General features: G+C 36.0%; 3 protein-coding genes across 3 annotated transcripts in view; 2 read left to right on the top strand and 1 right to left on the bottom strand.

Moving 5' to 3' along the window:
• The first annotated feature begins 1,119 nt into the window (after positions 1–1,119).
• Positions 1,120–10,187, top strand: srrt (serrate RNA effector molecule homolog (Arabidopsis)). Its single transcript, XM_016280663.1, has 17 exons — positions 1,120–1,319; positions 1,395–1,583; positions 3,350–3,519; positions 3,688–3,866; positions 3,953–4,066; positions 4,200–4,380; positions 4,457–4,620; positions 4,716–4,777; positions 5,820–5,898; positions 5,984–6,175; positions 6,288–6,458; positions 7,187–7,340; positions 7,680–7,873; positions 8,164–8,320; positions 8,429–8,524; positions 9,638–9,740; positions 9,863–10,187. Exons 1-17 carry the CDS (start codon positions 1,120–1,122, stop codon positions 9,936–9,938), a joined length of 2,481 nt encoding a protein of 826 aa, XP_016136149.1. The 3' UTR covers positions 9,939–10,187.
• A 755-nt stretch (positions 10,188–10,942) lies between these two features.
• Positions 10,943–21,758, top strand: LOC107591505 (sodium- and chloride-dependent GABA transporter ine-like). Its single transcript, XM_016280662.1, has 13 exons — positions 10,943–11,075; positions 12,237–12,371; positions 12,557–12,761; positions 13,632–13,764; positions 16,180–16,314; positions 16,671–16,774; positions 17,069–17,193; positions 17,295–17,407; positions 18,725–18,865; positions 19,846–19,945; positions 20,057–20,157; positions 20,243–20,410; positions 21,509–21,758. The coding sequence occupies exons 1-13, from the start codon at positions 10,943–10,945 to the stop codon at positions 21,626–21,628; spliced, it is 1,713 nt and encodes a 570-aa protein (XP_016136148.1). The 3' UTR covers positions 21,629–21,758.
• Positions 21,759–24,321: 2,563 nt separating this feature from the next.
• The window catches only part of LOC107591475 (dehydrogenase/reductase SDR family member 11-like), a 28,972-nt gene continuing 28,012 nt past the window's right edge, over positions 24,322–25,281 (bottom strand). Inside the window, exon 7 of the mRNA XM_016280625.1 lies at positions 24,322–25,238. Within this exon, the coding sequence (XP_016136111.1) occupies positions 25,197–25,238 (42 nt within the window). The 3' untranslated portion in view covers positions 24,322–25,196. The remainder of the gene's footprint in view (positions 25,239–25,281) is intronic.

The following is a 25,281-nucleotide window of genomic DNA, read 5'->3' as shown; positions in this document are numbered from 1 at the left end:
CTGCCGCGCACAGACGTCCTCGATCTGTATGATGCTCGGATCGACTGCAGCTGCGTTCTATTGAGCGGGTCTGACGCCGATGTGTATGATGTAGAGATCTGTGGTGTATTCCAGAAGTTTCCAACGAAACCCGCTTTCTGGAATACATACACCCCTGGGGTTTCCGATGTAGCGCGCCATTACGATTGATTGATTGATTTATTTTTCTCATTCATCAGTCCAGCACCACTGAATTTGTTTTATTTATTTTTTTCGATTTTCACATTTCTTGATACTGTGCGTATAGTGCATAATCTTTCATTTCAAGATTACTTGCCTGGCCAAAATATAACTGGTAAATTTACTATTTAAAAAGAAAAGAAAAGAATTGCAGCAGTTGTCTCGATATTTCGGACATCCGGTCACACAGTGGCGCAGCAGCGCTGTATATGATCGTCACTTCCGCTGCTGTTGGTCGGGGCAGTCAGTCGCGCGCTGGCGGGAGTTCACCGGATTAAAGCTTTTTAAACCTAGTAATTGGCCATAAGGTTATTATATTATGGATTACCACCACTTCTAACATCTACACATACATCATAACAATCCAAGACCGTCTGAGCGCGTGGCTCTTTGTTGCGTTACTCGACGGAGCGCGTGTGAATAGCGCCTTGTGTTCTTCATTGCGTTATGGATATGAATTGCGTTACACGGCTTTTGGAGATATAGAGTGCTTGATCGTTTACATTAGACTGGTTTTGCTGGTTTATCAGGAGATGAGTATAGCAACTCGGTGGCCTCTTCTGTTGTCTTCGATGCACTGCGTATTAACGTTACTTTTGTATAGTTTAGACGTGTATTAATAATGGTATCATTACATTTCTTGAACACAATACTCTGTGAGTGTGTGTGTGAGTGTGTGAGTGTGTGTGTGTGTTAGACATGCTTTTTTTTTGCTGTCAAATTTAATTTGAACATTAAAATGGAATCCAGAAAAATTAAAAAGGGAAAAAAAACTGAATTTGGGAGGGAAATAAAATGGCTTACTATAAGCATAAAAATACAAAGCATGCACAAATAGTGAGGAGTGTGTCTATGATACCTTAAAATATTTCCTATGTAGGCAGCTCACTAGGTTTTGAAATGAAGCCAAAGAGATCAAATGCCTGTATAAAACTCTTCTACATGCTTCTCAGGGATGACCACGGAGGTGACCCTTACCATGGTGGCTATGACCTGGGTTATGGAGGTGGTGGAGGACCCAGCTACGCCCCTCCTCAGCCGTGGGGTCACCCTGACATGCACCTGATGCAGCCTCATCATGGAATCCCCATCCAGGCCAGGTGAGCAGGAAGCTCTACAGTCCACCATTCCCTTGAATTTCACCTGTTAACACCACCTCTCTGCTCTTCCTCCAGGCTGGGAAACATTCATGATATGGATCTCGGTCCTCCCCTTCCTGTGATGAAGACCTTTAAGGAGTTCCTGCTGTCCCTGGACGACTCTGTGGATGAGACGGAGTCGGTCAAACGCTACAATGAGTACAAGATCGATTTTAGGCGTCAGCAGATGCAGGACTTCTTCCTGGCCCATAAAGATGAAGAGTGGTACGATAACAGTTGCTGTTTTTGCGTTAGTGTTCTGTTTTGATAGTGTTTGTGCATTAAGCTAGGAACAGCAACTCCCACATCTAAGCACAGAAGTGGCCAAATTCTGCACCTATCAGCCTCTGAACATGCAACTGTATTCTGTTAATTATTCATTTGGCCTGGAGTTAAGATGAATAATGTGCATTTGGCTGCATAATTTTATCTTGTACCTCCGGGTATGACTTTGAATATCCTTACTACAGTCAGTTTTGAGGGTGAAGTATAGTTGTAGTTCATCCAAAATTGGACATTTTAATAATTTTCTTTTTTACATGAACTATTCCTTTAAAGAGTGCTTTATTTGCTCCTGATAGCATTATTTCTAAATAATGTCAACTGTTTCATGAGTTTGTCTCCACAGTGACTGAATTGGTCTCATCATTGACTTGTTTCCTGTGTTTTTAACATTCGTTTCATTTCAGGTTTTTGCATATTGTTTATTGGTGTACAAATTAACACACATCCTTCTTCCCTCCATCACCACAAGGTATTGGAAGATGAGAAAAGCTCTTGGACCCGTCGCAGGAGTCGCTGTTAGTTAGTCAGGGTTTGCACTGCGCACAATGCAGCTGCCATTAGAATCCAAGTACCAGGGCTTTTAGCTAGACAGTCGAACACTCGCAATCCAAACCTACCGTCGCGTTCACGGAAATATTTTTTTTTTTCTGTAGTGTGTGATGCCTTTCTTCCCCTTTTTCATTTTTGATATTTGGATCAATCAAACCCCCCCCCAAAAACACAGAAATGGTGTGTATGTACACACTCCTCTGAGAAGATCGCTCTCAGTGTAAATGTGTTGTAATGCGGGGAGTACATCAGGTAAATTTAGTGCACACAATGGAAAATGTTTCACCCAACTGTTTTGACTCTCATTTCTTGATAATGCATCAGTTTCTATTGTTGTTTTTTTTGTTTCTACTTCTTTGGTGGTGAGTCTACCTTACTGTATTACACACACTTAAACACAAGTTTTGTTTATGTCATGTGCAGTAAGACTGACAGAAGTGTGCTTAAAAATGTAGCCAACAAATTGGTGTCATAAGCTCTTCAAAACCTAGTGTGCTGCCTTGCGAAATACTGCCTAAACATGCAGCTGCCTTCTAAGACAGCATATAAACTGGAATGAAACATCAGAAGTGAATGATTTGAAATGCTCTACATATGCAGCAGTTTTGTACTCACTTGACTCAGTTTATTTCATTGGAGGTTGACATTAACAATGTTGTTAATCTATTTCTCTCACACACACACATGGATTTGTTGTAATTTCTGTTCACCACTATAGAAGTTTACCAAACTGACGACTTCTGCTTCTAATAACCCTGAATATGTGAAAAGGGTCCATCAGGTATCATCTTGGAAGGATACATGCAATGCTGTCTTAGAATCTAGCTTAAAAAGGCATCTTAGAAGGCAACAAAATTGTTTCTTTCCTTTTGGAACGTCCTTCACATTGGGAGCATGTTTATGCTGCCTGTCTAGGCAGCTCACTAGTTTTAGAATAGAGCCACAAAGTCTTGTGACAGAAAGTGGGTCAATTATGTGGGATAATTAAATTACTGGTTTACTTTAGTTTTATCAAAGCACTTTTATATATGTAAAAGGCAGGATATAACTAGCAGGTCTCTTGGTGACTAGTTTGTAACAAATAGTTGCTAACATGCTGTTTTTTCATCCCCAAACACCCCATTTGTCCCTCTTTCTCCTTTCTGTCTACCTGTCAGGTTTCGTTCAAAGTACCACCCGGATGAGGCTGGGAGGCGTAAAGCAGAAGCCCACAGTGCTCTACAGAACCGGCTGAACGTCTACATGTATCTGATGGACAATAACTGGTTTGAACCTGTCTCTTTGGAGATAGAGCATGCTCCACAAATCACCAAGATTTTAGATGCAGGTAAAGAGAAATGCTTTTCATTTGCTAGTTTTAAATGTCTAAAAAATTTAAATTGTCATTTGCTCAACCTCCTGTCATTCCAAACTGTGTCCATTGGTAATGATGAACTATGGCGGTCAGTTACACGTGCCCTTTTCTCAAAGCATGCGTTTTGTTTGTCTCTGTTAGCCGTAATAAAAATGGAAGGAGGAATGGAAAATGACCTGCACATCCTGGAACAGCCCACTGAGGAAGAGGAGGAGCGAGAGAGACTGGCATCTGGTGTACCTGGTTCTGAAGCTCTTAAACGGGACGAGCCCAGGCCAGCAGATGTTGAGCGCAAACCCTCGACTGAAAAAGACAAGCTGGTAAGTGAATGTTGCATAATGGAGCAAAAGATCATGCAGTATTGGGAGTATCTTTGTAACACTGATGGATAATATTGTGTCTATAGGGTGAGGGTGATGAGGGCACTGAGAAGGATGCAGCCGCTTCTGCAGGAGGAAGTGAAGGAGAGGAGAAGACTGAAAAAGAAGCACCTGCTGAACCAATCCCAGAACCCAAGAAGGTGAGTTAGCCAAGTTCTGACGCCTTGGGTAGTGGATGTACCATCTCTGTTGAGTCAAACTGTTTTGTAACTTTAATAAATGTTAGTACATCTACTTACATTAATTGCAATCTGGTACTTTGACATTCTCTAGTTAAGCAAGAAGAGAAAGAGGAAGCACAGTGGAGACAGTGAAGATGAAGCCAGTGCATCTGACAGCGAATCCGATTCGGACTCCGACTCGAACTCTCACTGCTCAGAGAAACCCTCAGAAAGAGAGAGAGAACCAGACGAGGGAGAGGATAAGGAGGAAGAGGAAGAAGAGGAGGGGGAAGGTCAGTGTCTTTTGACAATGAATCATCCGTGTCAAAGTGTCATGGTTGTGACAGCTGTGTTTCTGGTCTTTTAAAGCCGCTGATGTGAAGGAGCGAACGGAGGAGCAGAAGGAAAGGGAGAAGGAAAAGCAGAAGAAACCAAAGGACGATCAGCCTCCACGACCTCGACCTCTTCACAGGACATGCTCTCTCTTCATGAGGAGCATCGCTCCAACCATATCTAAAGCAGAGATCGTCGCTGTAAGTGTGCAATCAAAGCAATGCTTTTGCTGTTATTGTCCATGAAGTGTTATCTAAATGCTGCTACTTATTTAGATTTATTATTTTTTTTGCAGCTGTGTCGACGTTATCCAGGATTTATGCGTGTTTGTTTGTCAGAACCGCAGCCAGAGCGTAGGTGAGTTGAAATTAGATTCACTTCAGTTTCAACACTTTAGAGTGGGTGGTATAGCTGAAATTCTTATTTTTAGCTTATTGAGAATATTTGGGGTCACCGTCGAGCCTTAACCCTTTGGTGCTCTTATAATTTTTTACTTTATTTTACTTCATCGGAATGGTACAAAATTTCGTAAAGGTTTAGGAACTTGCTATGTGAACACACAATTCATGAGTTAAGTGGTCCTGAAAAAAATAGTACTTGTACTCCTCACTGTCAAAATTGACCGCATTAGAAATGAATGGGAAACAAATGTCATCTAGTGGAAATGTTGGGTACTACGCCCAAACTAAATTGTACTGAAAGCTAATTTTTGGAGATATCAACCTTAAATTTGGAACACTACTTGTTTAGATTTATGGCTTGGATTTTTCTTGCAGTTTTAGAGTAAAACATGTTTTGGAAAATATGTATCTCATATAAAATTTGAAAATTTTATTTTTTATCAATTTTTTTTATAACCGTAAACTTCTACCATTTTTTTTTCATTTCACTTTGACTTTTTTTCACTTAAGCAATAATCTGCCAAGTGTCTTTAAAAAGAGACCAAAATTAAGTCTGTGCTCCAAAGCACTCGAGATTTACGGTTTAAGTTGGAAATTGAAATTTCAGGTCAAAGCTCAAAGTATTTGAAAGGATAAATTTCTGCATAAACATTCTTAAAATCTCCTACAAAATATTAAATTAAAAAAAAAAAACATTGAACCCAAATATAGTACATTAATTTCATTGCAATAAAAAATGCGGTAATTTTTGACTGCCACATTAGCAGCGCCAGAGAGATGTCATACATTCAGTTTTCTGTATCATGTGCAGGTCTTAAAAAAAGGTATAAAAGTTTGAAATTGATGATACAATTAAACATGAAAATTAATAAATGTTAGGTTATGTAATGTTATCTGTATTTGCGCCAATATAAAATGTTTCGCTAAATCATTTCAATATATTAAAAGAGATATTGGGGACTCTCTAAAAAGCTACATTTTCCATCTCTGTGGCTCAGGTTTTTCAGGCGTTGTTGGGTGACCTTCGACAGAGGTGTGAACATCAAAGAGATCTGCTGGAACCTGCAGAACATCCGGGTGAGTTCTAGAATCACTGGCTTGAGGAACCACAATGTGTAGCAAACGTCTCGCTCATTGTCTTCTCCTGTTCCTCTCTGAGCAGCTGCGGGACTGTGAGCTGGCTCCTGGGGTCAATCGAGATCTGGCACGTCGTGTGCGGAACGTAAACGGAATCACTCAGCACAAGCAGGTTCTGCGTAATGACATCAAGCTGGCTGCTAAACTGATCCATGCACTGGATGACCGGGAGAGGGTATGGAGCCACAAACCCAGAGAAGAGACACACACTCTGGAGGTATTCTCGCTGCACAGCCTCAGACCGATACAGTTTGAAATGGTTTTGACTGTGAGATTTGATCTATTATTGATTGTTTTTCAATTTTTCGGATTTTTCTTATTTCCTGAAGCTCCCTGCTCAGAACCCCATTTTGAAGAACATCACCGATTACCTGATTGAGGAAGTGAGTGCAGAGGAGGAAGAGCTTCTGGGAAGTGCAGGAGGAGCCGACTCTGAGGAGGGATCCAAAGAGGGAAACCCCACTGAGATAACTGTGGAGAGAGATGAAAAACTTGTCAAGGTCAGAAAAATTGTCGTTATCGTTTGACCCCAAAATCAGGAGATGTAATACACTACACTGCCCTACAACATATTTGTGGAATGAAATCCAGTTCTTCTTTCTAATTAATTTTGGAGTGCTGAATCCAACGAAAGTACCCTGTTTTCTTTAAGCACGTCTCACACTTACAAAATAATACATTTTGTAGCATTTTTGTCTACAAAAAGGTATTTTTGTGACCCTGGACCACAAAACCAGTCATAAGGGTTAGCTTTTTAAAATTGAGATTTATACATCATCTGAAAGCTGAATAAATAAGCTTTCCATTGGTGTGTATTGTTTGTTGTGAGATACAACTATTTGAAAATCTGGAATCTGAGGGTGCAAAAAAATGTAAATATTGAGAAAATCATCTTTAAAGTTATCCAAATGAAGTTCTTAGCAATGCATATTACTAATCAAAAATTAAGTTTTGATATATTTACAGTAGGAAATGTACAAAATATCTTCATGGAACATGATCTTTACTTAATATCCTAATGATTTTTGGCATAAAAGAAAAATCAATAATTTTGACCCATGCAGTTTATTTTTGGCTATTGCTACAAATATACCCCAGCGACTTAAGACTGCTTTTGTGGTCCGGGGTCACATATTTTCCCTTAATGAGCAAAACTGCCACGAAGACATGATTCTGAAGACATTCCTAATCCTGATTTCCACTTTTGCATGTGTTTGTCCCCTCCCAGGTGTTGGATCGTCTTCTGTTCTATCTGCGTATCATACACTCTATTGATTATTATAACACTTGCGAGTACCCGAGCGAGGACGAGATGCCAAACCGCTGCGGCATTATCCATGTGCGAGGGCCCATTCCCCCCAACCGCATTACTCACAGAGAGGGTAAGTGCTGCCTTTACTGCCAACAACCGACTGTGCTTCGTTTCTTGAAGTGTGATTTAATTTATTGTTATAATTCTTTCTTGTATTCCAGTTTAATGTAGAGTTGATTATATAAGAAAGCCATTAGTTGGTTGACATCCTAAAGGGTGTAAATGCTGTGTCTGAATATTTCTGTCTAAAAGGTCAGCTTCTGGCTCAACCGAGCGCCAACATTTTAGGATGAGATTAAATGTTAGTTTGCTGCAACTGCTAAACTGCAAAGGAATTACACTTCACCGTTAAATAATCCCATGTAACAGAGAAATGATCTGATTTTGTTGACTGTTGATCCTCTTGTAGTGGCTGACTGGCAGAAGACATTTGAAGAGAAGCTGGGACACTTGTTCAGTGTGAAGGAATCCCTGTCTGAAGATGAGGCAGCAAAGATGGGCCGCAAAGATCCAGAACAGGAAGTGGAAAAGTTTGTGCTGGCCAACACACAGGAACTGGGCAAAGACAAGTGGCTTTGTCCTCTAAGTGGCAAAAAGTTTAAGGTGTGTGAAATAGCATGCTGCTTTGTTCATCTGGTAGCTTTAGGCCCTGCAGGTTACAAAGATTATTGGAGTACAGGAAAATACTATTTCGGTCAATTTACGTTTTTTTCTCTTTTTTTTTGCAATTTTATTTGACGTTTCTTTGTAATTATTTTTTAAATTTACTAGCCATTTTTGAGTGAAAATTTTAAATCATAGTTTTTTGTTGTTGTTGTTTAAATCAGTTTTTTCCAGTGTAGGGAGGTTGTTCATTTTTGACAAAATCAATAAAAATATCAATCTGTCTCTAGGGCCCAGAGTTTGTGAGGAAGCACATTCTAAACAAACATGGTGACAAGATTGAGGAAGTAAAAAAAGAGGTCGTCTTTTTCAACAACTTCCTGATGGATGCAAAAAGACCCTCCATCCCAGAGATGAAACCTCCACCTCCTCCAGGCCCAGGACAGGGTAAAAAGCACATATCAATCTTGTTGATTTTGTATCGGAAGAAAAATCACGTTATCGGAAGTTGTGAAACATCTCGCAAGCATTTCTAATTTTTCTTTCTCTCATTAGGAGTGCTTTCACCGGGAGGTCTTCCATTCCCACCTCAGGGTCCTCAAGGTCTCATGGGTTTCGGCCAGCCCAGACCTCCAGTGATGGGTTATGGAGGTGTGTGTTTGTTCAAGTAGTAGAGTCGGAGTGAAAATTGTTGTTAACACGGGCTTGAAGCTTTGTCATGATTGAGTTTTTCAACAAGGGTGCAACCAGTGTTGGGTGTAATTAGTTACTGTAATTTAATTACTTTTCCCTTGAAAAAGTAAAGTAAGGGATTACTCTTATTTTTCAGTAATTTAATTAGTTACTACTTATGTAATTGAACTTAATACTGTATAGACTGTAGAACAATTATATACAATACAATAGTGGATTTAACATCTAAATTTAAAGTCTAACCTTAAAATGCATGCTTTTATGTACCCATCTCACTTTAAATACTTTAGAATCAATAAGAATATTGGTAACACTTTAGTGTCCAATTCTCACTATTAACTAGTTGGTAATTAGCATGAATATTACTAGATATTGGCTTTTTATTATTACTTAAAAAAACACACATTAATGTCTTATTCTGCAATACCGCATTCAAAATCCTTAATCCTACCCAATACTTAAACTTAACAACTACTTTGCTAAGTATTAATGAGCAGTAATTAGGAGTATATTGAGGCAAAAGTCTTAGTTAATAGTGAGGTTTATACTCTAAAGTATGACCAGAATAATTTATGTAGTTACTTGAAAGAATTAAAAGAACTGTGTCATGTCTATCCTTGTATCATTAACCTGTCGAGGTTGATTTAGGATTTGGTAAGTAATTCGTAATAAGTCATTAAATACTTTTTGGAGAGAGTAATTTGTACAGTAATCTAATTACACTGTTGAAGATGTAATTAATAACTTTTTTTTTTTTAGAGTAACTTACCCAACACTGGGTGCAGCCAATAATCATTGATATATCTAGCCGTTTCCTTTTTAAAAAAAAAAAAAAAGGTCTAAGCTTTGAAGCTTGCTCAAGTTCTCTACAGAATTGACCAAATAGCTGGGTTCCCACGGTCATGCCAAATTTCAGATATTTACACATTCTAGTTAAAGTTAGTAAAGGTTTTTTTTTTTCTTTTTTTATTTGCATTGAATTTATGCAATGATAAACAATCAAAGCATTGTGGTGCATCTGCAAAACATATTTGTGAGGTATACTGAGGTGTTTCTTTGACACTTTAACAGGTGGTCCTCCTTACCCACCCAACCAGTATGGTGGAGGCGGCAGGGGCAACTACGACAACTTCCGTGGACAAGGCGGTTACCCTGGAAAGCCTAGAAACAACCGGTGAGTCTGTTGTATTTCAGTTCTATTTTAATTGTAGTTAGGGAACAGGCGTGATATTGTTTTAGAAGCTCTTGGGATGATAATGGACAAAATCTAATAAAATGTTGCTATGTCTTTTCCAGAATGATGCGTGGGGATCCTCGCAATATCATTGAATACCGTGACTTAGATGCTCCAGATGATGTGGACTTCTTTTAGAGCTCCAGTTTTATTCTCTCAGTTTTAATCTTTTTTTTTTTTACCGTTGTCTCAGCATTTTCTTTTTTTTTGCATTCATTCCAGAAGCTGCCCCTTACCGTCTTCTCTGGTACACTCATATGTATTACAGTAGTGCTCCACCTGAAGTGAACGCATGTCCTTTATGTTGAACGTCATTGCATACTCTGTGTTATAGATATTGAGCTTGTGCTTGTGGCCTTTTTTCTTCCAATAAAACTTTGATTTGGATCCTTTGTGTGCTGTATTGGTTTTTAAATAATTAAAATTGATTTACATTTTTTTAAATTTAATTACAGTGATTTATATCTCATTTAAAATAACAACAACAAAATCATGTTTACAAAGCACTTGCAATGGAAGTACACTGTTAGCATTGCACAGGGGCAAAAAAAAAATCCTTCACTAGGTGGATGAATTCCTGCGAGTGGAGTTTGTTCTGTGTAAATGGTTTCTTTCTGGTACACCCATTAGTTTCGTGCATTATGAAAGGTTCTCCAGTGTTTCATGGTTGAGACAAAGTACTAAAGAATAATTTTTAGTATATTAAGTACAAAATTAGTGCACGAAAATAGAGTACTTAAAGTACATTATGGACCTGGGAAACCCCAAAAATGCAATAAACAGTATCAACAGAAGTTTATATTAAGACATTATTTAGTGAATTAGTTTCTATTTTTAAATTTTTCATTATATAGTGAACTTGTTCTTATTTTCAGATATTTTAGTTTTATTAATTTTTTTGTTTTTGATCATTTATTTATATTGGTTTTTTTATGTTAACAATTTTATTTATTTTCAGTTTTACCCCAATCATGCTAATACCTCCAAAAAAAGCAGTAAACAGCATCAACAGAAGCTTGCCTGTTGTGCACATTCCCGTCCCACGCCTCCCAGCTAATCATTACAGCTCTTGAACAATCGTTACACCACTTACTCTGGTAATCTCAGATTGCTTTCACACAACTGAATCTCTCTGAAGAAGCATGGCGGTGGAAGAGGAAGCCGGCAGACCCACATGGAGCAGGCAGATTGAGTTCACTCTGGCTGGGATCGGCTGCGCTGTGGGTCTGGGGAACATCTGGAGGTTCCCGTACCTGTGCTACAGGAGCGGTGGAGGTAAGACACAGACCAGTTAACTAATGTTCCTCACCACTTACCGAAAGTACCATGTTTTTTCTCCAAACATCTTAAACTAGTTTGCTGGTTTTGGTTAGTGACCAGCCAACTAGTGCCCAAAACCCCTCTAAGACCAGCACAACTGACAGTACAACCGGCTTTGAATCTGGTTCGAAGATGTTTTTTCTGCTATGATTAATGTACCAGATTATGACAACTTTTATTGGACCTTTGGTGTGAAAACTGGCATTATGAAGCCATGCATATGAAAGTCCTAACAATGACAGAGTTTGTTATCTTCTGTTGTTATTTAACAATTTCAGCTTTATCTTTCAGGCTGTAAAAGAAAGATCAAATGTCAACACATGAAAATGAGAGCGTGCCAGTAGATGAATGTGTTTATCTGTAACTGTAACGGTGTGTAAGATCAACCGTGACTCTGCAATCCATCTCAGATCACGTATTGCTATAATGTTTACACGTAACTAATGTGTTATTCAAATCAAACAAGGCAGAGTAGATCAAGAGATGGTGACTGATTCAGAATTTAAAAATATATTTTCACATTTACATTTTTATATTGACAATAAACATTTATATATTAATAGTTAGAATGTAACTATATATTCAGATTTGAATCTATGTATTTAAATCACAATTTACATTTATATATTGAGAATTATAACTATATATTCAGATATATTGTTTGTTTTTAAACTTATAATTATATATTTTTATTTACATTTATATATTCAGACTTATAACTATATATTCTGATTTACATTTATATATTCAGACTTATAACTATATATTCTGATTTACATTTATATATTCAGACTTATAACTATATATTCTGATTTACATTTATATATTCAGACTTATAACTATATATTCTAATAGGGGCACTTTAAATTTATGTAATCTAAGTTTGAACATATATTCATGATTTAGATTTAAATATTTAGAATTTTGACGTATATTTACATTTCATATTATTATTTCTTGTTTGTTCTATATATGTGTGTGTGTGTGTGTGTGTGTGGAATGTGCAGTAAATCATATATCAAGAGAATTGGAATGAACATATTTATTTTTCAAACTGGATGCAAGGATGGTATGCATCTCTCAGTTAACTGTTGACGTGTTTATTGACGTCGTCAGGTGCGTTCCTGGTGCCTTACCTGCTGATGCTGGTGCTGCTGGGGATCCCGCTGCTGCACATGGAGCTGACGCTGGGCCAGTATCTGAGGAGGGGCCCCGTCCTGGCCCTGACCAAAGCCTGTCCCCTGCTGAAAGGTTACAGTTCATAAATACACACATAATCATGGCATGAGATTAATTTCAAGTTTAATGCTGTATACAGACTTTCAGATCCATATAGACAAAATAGCATTGTCGCTGATAATGATAAGATGATATGAAAGTATATTACTGACTCAAGGTCTGGTTAAAGGTCAGTAACCCGTAATAAATCTATCCAGGTGTCGGCATGGCAACGGTGGCCATCTCTTTCATCATGTGCACATACTATAATGTCATTATCACATGGGCGCTGTACTACATGTTCAGCTCTTTTCGGAGCGAGCTGCTCTGGGATAACTGCAACAACACATGGAACACGGCCAACTGCACCGACCGTGTGACCAACAGCTCCTCGTCCTCCACCACCAGCCAGCAGTTCTTCAAGTGTGTTCATACGCTCTTCTTGTTAAAGCTACACTATGCAACTTTTTTTTGTTCAAACATGATTAAATGATGAGCGAGTACATCATGCCAGTTAACAAAAATATGATCCTAGAACCTTTTTTTTTTATGTTCTCTGAATGTTTCAAATATGTGTGTTTTGAATGTTACATTTTTTTTTATCGGTTATGTGAACGTTAGAGAACATTTTAATGGAACATTCCATTCGTACACATTTTGGGAACGTCACTTCTGAATATTCTCTGAACATTCTGAATCTTGTAACTTGTATTAATGTTTTCTTTAAAAAGTTAGAAGAACGTCCAACTAAAATATTCAGAAAAAGATTCCATTAAGGATAAATGAAGCGCACGTAATAAAACACGAATCAACATAGTTAGCAAATTGGTCTATTTTCACAAAACTGTGTTGCCAATCTCCAAACCAGTTACTCCTTGGCCTATTTGCCTGTAAACAGCCTCGCCAAATTATAGGCTAACATTTTCAACCATTTTACCATATCTGATACGAATAGCAATCGATAGGTCTAAAGTCAGCCAAACGTTTCTAACGTTATTTTAAAGCAATTGTTTTAGTCAAAACAACAGTAATATACAGTATATGTTACCTGATCATAAGATATTTTCGGATATTCATCTTATTTTTTTTGAGAATTTCGATGTCGCTCAATCCATCTGATACATCCGCGCAGAATAGTGGAGCCAAAGCACAACTGACCAAAACAATGTTCCTCCACAAGTAACTATTTTTTTCGCTTCAACCGCTACATAGTGTTAAATAGTGTAGCTTTAAGTTATTGATTTGTTAGTAAAGTAGTGAAGTTTGTGGTATTGATTGCAGTGGATGTGTTAGTTATAAGGTGCTGGAGAGGACCAGTGGTGTGGAGGAGACAGGCACCTTGAGGTGGGAGCTCTTCCTCCTGCTGCTGCTGGCCTGGATCCTTGTCTACCTCTGCATCTTTAAAGGAGTCAAGTCCACTGGGAAGGTAAGACGAGAACAGCTGGAGAATGCATACATTCATCATTATGCTGGTCAGAGTCTGAATGCAGTATCATGCCGGTTTCTGCAGATGCATTGATGCAATTCATGAATCTTTTTTTTTTTAATTGAAAGTTGGGCTGCACTGTGTAAGAAAAAAAAAAAAAATATATATATATATATATATATTGTAAATAAATAAAAGATTAGAAAAGGTTAGAGAAGTATATTTATTTTTTGGTATGCTTATATTTATTTTAGTGTGAAAAAAATGGTTACACTTTATGTTAAGGTGTCCTTGTTACTGTGTAATTATACATTTAAATACTGAGTAATATTAATTAACCACTTATACTTACTATATGGTTAGGATTAGGGTTTGGCTTAGGGTTACTTGCATGTAATTATGCATAATTTATTGTTATTATAGTAGTAAGTACATGTAACGTGTAACAAGGATACCTTAAAATAAAGTTTTACCAAAAAAATTAAATACAAACTAAGTGATAAACAAATCAGAAAGAAAAAAACAAAACAACAAGAAAGCAGTTCATGTATCAGTGTGTAGCAAAAATATTTAGTAATTTATGCAAAATAATGTATTTTTTTATTCTTTATTTTGGTTTGAAACATCACCCGGTCATGTTTTTTTTTTTTTTTAGATTTACCCATTTATGTGTTAAAATAAAGCAATAAGCCCCAAGAAGCCGTGGTTTTCAGTGATTTTATAACAGCTAAGGGGCATTGTTAGGCACGATGTGAAGAGTCAAAAATCAGATTTTGGAGTTTGACAATGAACACATTGCAACCATGCTTGGGACGGCCCACATAACCGAGCCAAAATGCTTTACATGTCTTGAATAGGGATGTAACGATTCACTCAACTCACGATTCGATTCACGATTTTTTTTTAACAAATTGAGATTTAAGACAAATTATAAATTAAATGTGTCCTTTTATTATTACTTGGACAAAATACTGTACTTTTCTTTGTGAAATTAAAATTTAACACTATAATAATATATTAATATAGCATATAGCAATATAGGTTTTGATTGCTTCTATTGTCCTCATTTGTAAGTCGCTTTGGATAAAAGCGTTTGCTAAATAACAAAATTTAAATATAATGTAAATGTAAATAACAAAACTAAATTGAAATGTTAAAACAAGCCCCAAATCAAATAAATAAGTAACACAAATAAAATAAATCTCTTCATATAAACAAACTAAGGCGTTGTCTGAGCTCTTTCCATGTAAAATTAGAGGCAACCACTGCATTTTAATCACGATCCAAACAAAGATGCTGCATACATGCATCACGAGCAGTTTTTAATCTAAATTAGATTGCATAATTTCGAAATTTGAAGCAAAAACAGAATGGTTAAATATCTGCATGAAACCGAAACAGCAGACGAGCTGAACGAGTCGCAGATGCACTCTCTGCCAGCAGGTGGCGCTTAAAGCCTTTTCTTGGGTTCCGCTGTAAACAAAGCAGCGCTGCGCTTATGAACTTTATTATGCTTTATACAGAGGCAAGAGGAAAAGAAAAAATACCATCTATAAAGACTGTAAGTTCCCCTCACACATGCATTCATATAAACTCTTACCCCTAAATGAATCGCGATTTGTTTAGCATCTCAACCGATTTAAATAGTCACATATTTAAATCGATTTTCAACCGGCTCGCGGTTAATCGTTACATCCCTAGTCTTGAAATAATAATTTCTTAACATTAAACATTGACTGTCAGTCTTTATTCACCTGTTTCTCGTCGTTTCTCATTACAATTTATTAAAGTAAATAGTGTGAATGACATCGCTAATGTCATAGAATAGCACATTGTAACGCAGTGTTACAACATACCGCGTTTGCGCAACTGGAATTTTTACTGTCTTCTGATAGTTAGCGAAGCATTAAAAAATAATCGAAGCTGATAAATAACAGATTGGAGATTAAAATAATTGCAGATTTGTCTCATTTTAAATTAGTAATAAAAAATTTACTGAAGCCAGAAATATAATTTTTACTATGGTAAAGGTTCGGCGATACCTTCAAAATAATTTTGAATTTTGCCGCACTTTTTTTTCTCTATATAATGTTGATATGGTAACTAGTAAATGCTGTAAATTTGGTTATGCTAGCATGTGTGGAAATATTTAAACCACGTGTGTTACAATTTACCCCACGTTACTTTGACGGTTGTGGTTGCAACAAAGTGCTTGCCAAGCAACTCACAGAAGTAAACGAAGGTGTGTGTTTGTAGAGTAATTTACAACAGCTTCGAACGTGGCTCAGCCAATCAGAATCAAGGACCGGAACTATCCGTGTTATAATAAAAAAAAAATTTAAATTTTTTTTAAATGTCTTTTTCAGATTTTCCATATACATTTATTGTAAGTGTATCTTTGTCTGTGCGTCACAGGTGGTTTATTTCACCGCTCTGTTTCCATACGTGATTCTTCTGGCTCTGCTGATCAATAACGTGCAGCTGCCGGGAGCCATAGACGGCATCCGCTTCTTCATCATCCCTGAGTGGGACAAGCTGCTCAATGTGGAGGTGGGTACCAAGATAAATGAGAAACAGGCCTGGTAATATATTCAAATAATTTCTCATTGAAATACTAGGGTTTTTGGTAGTCAAAATAATTAGTTTGGCGAAATATCAGTGCACTTGCTATTATTTTAAGGAAAGAAAACAAATGCATGCAAAATAATTCATGCTCTGACTCCCATTTTCCGTGTTTAATTAACAACATAAATGAGCATGCTAAATGTGGTAGCCCTAGTAAAAACTAAACTGACTGCTGAGAGAACAAATTGATTTTCAGTGTCCGTGTGCTGATTGTCATTCGGCTCTACAGTACATTGTTTGGCCTGTGTTTTATATTAATGTTGTGTGATGTGTGTGTTTAGGTTTGGATTAATGCAGCAGCTCAAATCTTTAACTCCATTGGGATTGGCTTCGGCTCGCTGATGGCGATGGCCAGCTACAACTCCTACAACAACAATATCCTCAAGTAATATAGTTTAAAGACTTTTTTAAAAACAAGAAATCTGGTTGCATGCAACACACCATCTTACGTCCATGCACAGAAAGTTGTATAAAAAGTCGAGTTGTACTTGCATATCTCTGGAGCAAAGAGTACTTTGATAATCGATTTATTGCGCTAATGAATTTATATCGCCATGCATTTTATGTGAATTTAACATTATGTCATCAGTGTTCAAAGAAAAATAACTCAATAATGACGATTTTACACTACATTCTATTGATTTTTCTTCTCATAGTCATAATTTGTGTTCCTGTGTAGAGACACTCTGGCCATTTCCATCACTAATTCCCTGACTAGTATATTAGCAGGATTTGTCATTTTTTCGGCTTTCGGCTACATGTCGCACCTTCAGAATGTGCCGGTCAGTGAAATCGCAGTGGACGGTGGGTCATTTTAATGTTTAGTCTTTTACTTTGCTGTTTGTATCAAAGAACTGAGCTTTTATTGTTAAATCTGCTGTGCCTCCTAATGATCCTCCATGCAGGTCCGGGTCTAGTGTTTGTGGTTTACCCACAAGCCTTTGTGACGATGCCCGTCGCTCCTCTGTGGGCCGTTCTCTTCTTTTTCATGCTTCTCTGCCTCGGCCTGGACAGTCAGGTATGATGAGAACAACACTCACCTGTCATTTTAACTAACTGGTTAATGTGGCCAACACAACACTTATGAATCGCAGACTGATCAAACCGTGTTATATTAGGCTGATATGAGGCCACAACAAAATTATCAACGCAACACTTTTGTTTTTGCCCCCATTTGTCTTGAGCTGAACTCAAAGATTTAAGACTTTTTCTATGTACACAAAAGGCCTATTTCTCTCAAATATTGTTCACAAATCTGTCTAAATCTGTGTTAGTGAGCACTTCTCCTTTGCCGAGATAATCCATCCACCTCCCAGGTGGGGCCCCCGGACCCCCCAATACAGTAAAACTGCACATTTTAGAGTGGCCTTTTATTGTGGCCAGCCTAAGGCACACCTGTGCAATAATCATGCTGTCTAATCAGCATCTTGATATGCCACACCTGTGAGGTGGATGGATTATCTCGGCAAAGGAGAAGTGCTCACGAACACAGATTTAGGCAGATTTGTGAACAATATTTGAGAGAAATATGCCTTTTGTGTACATAGAAAAAGTCTTAGATCTTTGAGGTCAGCTCAAGACAAATGGGGGCAAAAACAAAAGTGTTGCGTTTATTATTTTGTTCAGTGTATTTAAAAAAACTGCAATATATTGAAGCATATTATTTAAATTGTAAAGTATGTGTACATCATGGTAGTATACTGCCTTTCATTTATGCTAATTTACATTTTAAAAAATGGTATTATAGTCATGAGAATCTAATGAAAACCATCATTGGAAATAATGTGAATTACAGGAAGAAAAACAAACAAACAAATAAATAAATACATTGATTTAGCATTATTTTCATAACATTTAAGCACATTGAAAATGCATTATTTAATCTGTAACGCATGCATGATGGTAGTATACCTGCCTTTAATTCATGCTAATTTACATGAAAAATTATAGTATGAGAATCTAATGAAAACCATCATTGGAAATAATGGGAATGATAGAAATACTAAAAATAAATAAGAAACCTTAATGGTCCCAACAGACTTCCTTTTCTATATGCAAAATATTATTTATATATTTGTTTCTTTTTATTTCGGGGTGAAATGAACCTGGACATGTTTTCATGAGGATTGTATCATGACTGAAAACAGATTAAAGCTAAAACAGTAACATCTGTGATTTATGATTCATGAAATGCGAGCTGTTCATTCACTTTGTTCATCTCACTGTCATGAGAAAACATTAAACTACACATGCACGAATGTAATGCAGTTTGAATCATTTCACAGAAAACACATGGTTAAAGTTTAGCTTCTGTGGTTGTGTTTGTGTTCTGTAGTTTGCCATGGTCGAGGTGATGGTGACCAGTCTGTTGGACAGCTACAGTAAACCCATACTCAAGTACCTCAAACGCAAGGAGTTTCTTGTGCTCGTAGTCTGCAGTGCGGCGTTTCTCCTGGGCATCCCTAATGTCATGCAGGTTACCAGATTTTATATTATTTTATTTTTAATTTTTTTAAATTTAATTTAATTTAATTATTTAATTTAATTTAATTTAATTTAATTTAATTTAATTTAATTTAATTTAGTTTTGTTTTGTTTTGTTTTGTTTTGTTTTAATTTATTTTATTTTACTTTATTTTATTTTATTTTATTTTTTTATTTTGTTTTGTTTTATTTTGTTTTAATTTATTTTATTTCATTTTAAATACATATTTTTTGTTTTATAGTATATTATATTATTTAATTTTTTTAAATATTTAGTGGTATTTTTATTAGATTTTATTGTTTTTAGCTCACCATTAAAATAGCTTACAATTTAGCAAATACTTAGTATCTAATATTTCTTTTTTGTTTACTCTTATTGCTATTAATTGCTATTTCTTTCTTCAAATAAATAACATTTGCTTCATTTTTCACATTTGCATTCTGTCTAATGCAATGATATTAATTGTGACTTCAATGTCCAAATGTCTGCAAATGTCTTTGCATTACATACAAATGCTTCATGTCTGAAAAAATATAATTTAAATAAATAAATGATAGACCATGGTCCCTCAGGCTTTATTTTCTATATGCCAAATAGAATTATTTTTCTTTTTCATTTTGGAGTCAAATGAACCTGGACATGTTTTCGTGGTTAATAATTCATGAAACAAAAGATCAATCAAATGCTGCATTTGATCTTTTTTTCCTCACTGAAGCTCTTGTTTGAAGTCTCACTGTTTGGCCTTAATTGCTACATTTCTTTCAGATAGATGACATTTGCATTGATATGTTATTTTCTAATGCAACGATATCAAGTGTGACTTCAGTGTCCAAATTCTTTTTCAGTTATATTAATTAAAAAACATTATGAATGCAATTATGGCTGTAAAGCGAGCAGGTATTATGAAAAGGTTCAGGTGAAGTTCTGAAGAAGTTAATGTCTGTCAAACTAACGTTGATCTTTCTGCTCAGGTGGGGATCTATGTGTTCCAGCTGATGGATCATTATACTGCTATCGTGTCCATCATGTTCCTGGCGTTTTTTGAGGTGCTTGGTGTCTGTTGGCTCTACGGTGAGAGACTAACATTTGATTAATAATGTGTCTGTCTCTACAGACATAGTGCCACTTTTGAACTATTTCATCAAGCATGGAGCAGAATTGCTAAAAGTCTCATTTTAACAGGCGTAAAGCGTCTGTCCAGTAATTTACTGGAGATGACGGGAAAGAGACCCAACATTTTCTTCAGGGTCTGCTGGTGGGTCATTTGTCCTGTCTTGATAACCGTGAGTGCGATCATCCCACCGTTCCTGGTCTGAAACCCCAGTCTGGATTGGTGTTAGAATTGAAATATGTTTCTGTGTCTCTCAGGTTATCCTGGTGTTCTCGGTGATTCAGTTTAAGCCAGCGCGGTATGAGGATTACGTTTACCCGGCGTGGGCTCAGGGTGTGGGATGGCTCATCGCTTTGGCCTCCATCATCTGGATTCCTCTCGCAGCCGTGCACACGCTCTGGCTTCTGCCCGGATCCTTCATTGAGGTACTTTATGGCCTCTCCGTTTATGCTTTGGAAGGGAAATGTCAGGTTATTGGCTGGAACCATTGATATAGACGTCCGTTCAGACATTTGGGGTCGATACAATTTCTAATGTTTTTGAAAGAAGGCTCTTCTGCTCAGCAAGGCTGCATTTATTTGATCAACAATACAGTGGAAAAATGTGAAATATTATTACAATTTTAGATAACTGTTTCCTGTTTAAGCATACTTTAAACTGTAATTTATTCCTGTGATGCGCAGCTGTATTTTCAGCATCATTATGACTCCAGTCTTCAGTGTCACATGATCTTCAGAAATCATTCTGATTTGCTGCTCAAGAAACATTTCTGATTATTATCAATGTTGAAAACAGATCATATCTTTGTGGAAACCGTGATACATTTTGTTTTTCAGGACTCTTTGATGAATAGAAAGTTCAAAAGAGCAGCATTTGTTTTAATAGGAATCTTTTGTAACACTATAAATGTCTTTACTGTCACTTTTAATCAATTGAATGCATCCTTGGTGAATAAAAGTTGTATTTTGCATAATAATTATACTGGTTTAGTCCCTAATATGCAGAATACATATTTGCTTAAGTATTTATAAACAAAACTGCCAATGTAATTTACTCCGCAATCAAAGCTAATTTTGTGAAGATAATTTCATAAAGATAAATACTGACATCATTTTTACATTAAAACTAATAATCAAGTCATTTAAATCAAAATGAATAATTAAGTATTGCATATTATTAAATATTCAGTGAATAGATTGAATTTGTTGGAAAAAGAAATATAAAACAATGATTATTAGAGTTTTTGTACTTCAAGATTTCATGTGTAACTCAGTGCTCCTTGTCATTTCTTTGTAATTATTTGTGAAAATGACTATCAATTTCTGAGTGAAAATATTTTTCAGTGTAGTGATCGTTTGCAGTTAAAGAACCAGCCAATTAAAAACCGATTTGGGCCTGATGTGAGAAAATATTTGAAATGAAATTACAAACATTTTTGTTTCTTATATGCAAGCCCTTCAACACTGGATCGTTGAAGACTGTGACGAGTGAAGACTGATCTGTGCTTCTTTCTTTTGTTTCAGAGACTAAAAAAGTCCATCACACCGTTTTCTCTGGACGATGACTCGGAGCAGAAAGGAGCCATTGTCATCAACTCCATCGTACCTCTATCTGACAAACCACCAATCCAGACTAACTTATGAACTGCCACTGGATCACTGGAACAGGCCTAGACCAGACCGATCAAAACCAGCAACACATCTGAGGATTATTTACTGGATCAGTGGAAATCAGAAATATCGGCCTAAATGTGAACTTTTTTTCTATAGGATTCATCTCATATGTGACAGAAATAACCTCTTCAGGGTTTAAGACTTTTGCAGTTTACTGTATGATACAGAACAGTGTCATAGGATGTCATGTTGATATCAATAAAATGAAAGATTGTTTTACAGTCAAAGACACAAAGGAGTCATTTTTGTGCCTATAATGCATTTATTCTCATCAGCAGGTGTTTTGTTGAACCTTTATGGGCTTTATGACTGAACAGCAGTCCACCACGAGATAAACCCTCGCTCAGGCAGGGTCCATGCAGTGAACTTCACCCTCAATGCGCTCAACGACTGGCCCCTTTGCTCTCCTTTACAGCAGGAGCTCCTTAATTTGGACATCTTCAGTTTCTTAAGCGTTGAAAGCTGACATTCGTGCAAATTCAGAATTAATTCATGCTAAAAAATATACAAACCAAATACTGTTAACGTTGGTAATAGTTTGTGTGGATTTATACATTATAACAGGTACATTTCAGAATACCTTCAGATTAAGACTTTGTTCTTTGTTCCCAACCTGCTGTAAATTCACGGCTAAGATCCCAATTCAAATGAGCGAATCTCAAGAAAACACGTACATATACATTTCATTTTAAAACCAAAAGAAATCAGAAAACTATGCCTCTTTTTAGGAGCATAATGATTTTTCATTGTGACATTATTTTAATTACAGTTAAGCACATTAAGTAATTGTTTTACGGCATTACATAAAAAAAATGACTGTAATAAAATGATTCTTTTAATTTAAATCTGCACAAAGGCAGTGCAACGATATTAAATACTCTACATCTGAAATGTAGTTATAATGTAAATGTAATAATTTGTTGCCATTTATTAGAACAAACAAAATATGCTTAAAAGCAAACAGGTAATATAATAGTTTTATAAATACTTGATTTTAATAGTCTTTTTGGATTATGGTAATGAATTGGGGGAAAATAATGTCACATATTTGTCATTGTGACTATTGTAATTACAGTTAAACACAAAGTAATAGTTTTATTGTATTAAATAAACACATTTTTTCAATTTAAATCTACATAAAGGCAGTGAAACAAATACTAAATAATAAAATATGTTGTTTTTTACTGTTAAAAAAAAAAGATTTAAAAACAAAACACGCAAAATGACAAATACTACCATTATTTTTAAATACCCAATTTTAATTATCGGCCTAAATGTGAACTTTTTTTCTATAGGATTCATCTCATATGTGACAGAAATAACCTCTTCAGGGTTTAAGACTTTTGCAGTTTACTGTATGATACAGAACAGTGTCATAGGATGTCATGTTGATATCAATAAAATGAAAGATTGTTTTACAGTCAAAGACACAAAGGAGTCATTTTTGTGCCTATAATGCATTTATTCTCATCAGCAGGTGTTTGGTTGAACCTTTATGGGCGTGATGACTGAACAGCAGTCCACCACGAGATAAACCCTCGCTCAGGCAGGGTCCATGCAGTGAACTTCACCCTCAATGCGCTCAACGACTGGCCCCTTTGCTCTCCTTTACAGCAGGAGCTCCTTAATTTGGACATCTTCAGTTTCTTAAGCGTTGAAAGCTGACATTCGTGCAAATTCAGAATTAATTCATGCTAAAAAATATACAAACCAAATACTGTTAACGTTGGTAATAGTTTGTGTGGATTTATACATTATAACAGGTACATTTCAGAATACCTTCAGATTAAGACTTTGTTCTTTGTTCCCAACCTGCTGTAAATTCACGGCTAAGATCCCAATTCAAATGAGCGAATCTCAAGAAAACACGTACATATACATTTCATTTTAAAACCAAAAGAAATCAGAAAACTATGCCTCTTTTTAGGAGCATAATGATTTTTCATTGTGACATTATTTTAATTACAGTTAAGCACATTAAGTAATTGTTTTACGGCATTACATAAAAAAAATGACTGTAATAAAATGATTCTTTTAATTTAAATCTGCACAAAGGCAGTGCAACGATATTAAATACTCTACATCTGAAATGTAGTTATAATGTAAATGTAATAATTTGTTGCCATTTATTAGAACAAACAAAATATGCTTAAAAGCAAACAGGTAATATAATAGTTTTATAAATACTTGATTTTAATAGTCTTTTTGGATTATGGTAATGAATTGGGGGAAAATAATGTCACATATTTGTCATTGTGACTATTGTAATTACAGTTAAACACAAAGTAATAGTTTTATTGTATTAAATAAACACATTTTTTCAATTTAAATCTACATAAAGGCAGTGAAACAAATACTAAATAATAAAATATGTTGTTTTTTACTGTTAAAAAAAAAAGATTTAAAAACAAAACACGCAAAATGACAAATACTACCATTATTTTTAAATACCCAATTTTAATATGTTTTTTTATTATTATTATTATTAGACAAATGAGAATTGTTTTCTTAATTGTCATGAAAATAATGTCATAAAATATCTTAATTTTATTGTGAATGTGAACTGGACAATTTCTAAACAGGTTTCATGATACTCAAATATTGAATTTGATTTATTTCATGTAATTTAATTTAAGATTCCACTGGTGAAATGAGGGGTAGTTTCCCAAATATTAACAATATGCGAATTTTAATAGAAAAGAAATCAAGTTTTGGATTGTTTTGAGATGTAGAACAGCAAAAAGTAAAGGAATTTATCCATAATCAATAATCATAATCACGTTTAATCAATAAGAATTAATTATATCAACTATTATTTCTTTTCAAGTCCTCACTCCAGTGTTTCCATACTTATTTTCCAATGAAAGAAGCCAGTGTCGTACATTACATTCAGTGAAAGTTCAATGTAAAAGCAACATTTCTCATTCGGCCTCAGATTCGGAGTGCGACTCAAACAGGTTTCTTTCTCATGAAAATCCTGCACTGATTTCATTTGAGCGCTTCAAACGAACAGTAGCTGTTGTAGGTATGAGAACCACATCTACATACAATTCAAGTTAGAATACTCATGAAGAAATTAATACAGTAATTAACATCACCTCAACCGGCACCGAGCGACTGTTTCTTATCGTCACACTCTTAAAACAGATATGAAATATGACCTAAAAAAAAAAAAGACCAAAAATGATTGCAATTCATGGCGTACTGGTCTCGGTATAACCTGTCTCACATGACCATATCAGACAGTAACACACATTAAATCTTCGTTATTTTGTTCCAGTTTCTGGCGTTGTGTGTTTTTAGAAAAGCCTGAAAGTTTCCCCTTATATTTGAGACAGCAGCAGACTGTGTAGGCTACATCTGTGAATTTCAACGCTGTCGAGCGTCCGAGCGTCGCATCAGATCGAGCCACACAGCGCCACCTTCTCCGATTTGATCCGATCTGCAAACCAAAACCAATTCCCTTCAATCAGTTCTTTAAAACGAGGTGTTATACATATTTTTGCCCAGTAGGTGTCGTCCCGTTCCCGATCCGTTTCTATGACACTTGCTCCACCGGCCGCATCTGCACATCACCGATCTACAGAGAGAGAGAGAGAGAGAGAGAGAGGGAGAGAGAGAGA

This window comes from Sinocyclocheilus grahami, unplaced genomic scaffold, assembly GCF_001515645.1.
Source record: "Sinocyclocheilus grahami isolate Dianchi unplaced genomic scaffold, SAMN03320097.WGS_v1.1 scaffold142.1, whole genome shotgun sequence".
Classification (NCBI taxonomy): domain Eukaryota; kingdom Metazoa; phylum Chordata; class Actinopteri; order Cypriniformes; family Cyprinidae; genus Sinocyclocheilus; species Sinocyclocheilus grahami.
The sequence above is the reverse complement of the archived record's forward strand: the minus strand, read 5'-3'. Positions and strand labels throughout refer to the sequence as shown.

Coding starts and splice junctions, on each gene's coding strand:
- srrt (XM_016280663.1), top strand. CDS start 1,120: ATGAAGCCAAAGAGATCAAATGCCTGTATAAAACTCTTCTACATGCTT. Junction 3,867..3,952: donor CGACTGAAAAAGACAAGCTG/GTAAGTGAATGT, acceptor TTGTGTCTATAG/GGTGAGGGTGATGAGGGCAC. Junction 4,067..4,199: donor CAATCCCAGAACCCAAGAAG/GTGAGTTAGCCA, acceptor GACATTCTCTAG/TTAAGCAAGAAGAGAAAGAG.
- LOC107591505 (XM_016280662.1), top strand. CDS start 10,943: ATGGCGGTGGAAGAGGAAGCCGGCAGACCCACATGGAGCAGGCAGATT. Junction 16,315..16,670: donor ACAAGCTGCTCAATGTGGAG/GTGGGTACCAAG, acceptor GTGTGTGTTTAG/GTTTGGATTAATGCAGCAGC. Junction 16,775..17,068: donor TACAACAACAATATCCTCAA/GTAATATAGTTT, acceptor GTTCCTGTGTAG/AGACACTCTGGCCATTTCCA.